Source organism: Myotis brandtii, unplaced genomic scaffold (assembly GCF_000412655.1).
Source record: "Myotis brandtii unplaced genomic scaffold, ASM41265v1 scaffold334, whole genome shotgun sequence".
Lineage (NCBI taxonomy): Eukaryota > Metazoa > Chordata > Mammalia > Chiroptera > Vespertilionidae > Myotis > Myotis brandtii.
This window is the reverse complement of record NW_005362885.1, coordinates 392,845-393,705: the sequence shown is the minus strand read 5'-3', so window position 1 is coordinate 393,705 and position 861 is coordinate 392,845. Positions and strand designations below refer to the sequence as shown.

The window sequence follows — 861 nt, the reverse complement described above, 5'->3', positions numbered from 1 at the left end:
CACCACGGTGCTGACCATGACCACCCTGATGGTCAGCGCCCGCTCCTCCCTCCCGCGGGCGTCGGCCATCAAGGCGCTGGACGTGTACTTCTGGATCTGCTACGTGTTCGTCTTCGCCGCGCTGGTGGAATACGCCTTCGCCCACTTCAACGCCGACTACCGGAGGAAGCAAAAGGCCAAGGTCAAGGTCACGGAGCGGAGGGCAGAGGTGAGGACGGGCTGTGTCGGTTCCCTGGAGCTCAGGACCAAGGACAGCTCCCACCCCTCAAAACACAGGTCCTCTGTCGCTTCCCGGGGGGAGCGGCACCTTGAGTTTGGGGGCCACCTGGGGGCTGTGGGGTGCACAGGTCCAAGCCCTGGGGGCTGCCTGGTGTTCTGGCCCCTCCTGCCCGCTCATCGGGGCCCTGAGCCCAGCCCCGTTCTTTCCTCGAGCTCAGCCGTGCGGGGAGGGGGCCAGGAGGGGAGGGCCGGCCCCTCTGCTAGGAAATCTTCCCGCTCTCCTCCCTCTGGGTGGCCAGGCTTCGGGGGGCAGTGTGAAGGCAGGGGTCCAGGGCCCTCCTTCCTTCTGAGGCTCGCAGGGGCCCGAGGGCCATGGTAGGGGCAGGGGGAGGGGCAGGGTGGTGCCGGGTCCTGATGGCTGTACTCCCCCCCTCCCCCCCCAAGCCGGCCAGTTCCCTCGGCTCAGCCTGTACTTCCACCTGCGGAGGAACCGGGGCGTCTACATCATCCAGTCCTACATGCCCTCGGTCCTGCTGGTTGCCATGTCCTGGGTCTCCTTCTGGATCAGCCAGGCGGCCGTGCCTGCCAGGGTGTCTCTAGGTACCGGCCCAGCCGCCCCTCCCAGGGAGCAGGACCGGGACC

The 861-nt window shown here is 67.9% G+C and overlaps 1 protein-coding gene across 1 annotated transcript in view; it reads left to right on the top strand.

Moving 5' to 3' along the window:
- The window catches only part of GABRD (gamma-aminobutyric acid (GABA) A receptor, delta), a 6,873-nt gene that overhangs the window by 5,309 nt on the left and 703 nt on the right, over positions 1-861 (top strand). Inside the window, 2 exon segments of the mRNA XM_014543764.1 lie at positions 2-347; positions 664-819. Of these exon segments, the coding sequence (XP_014399250.1) occupies positions 2-347; positions 664-819 (502 nt within the window).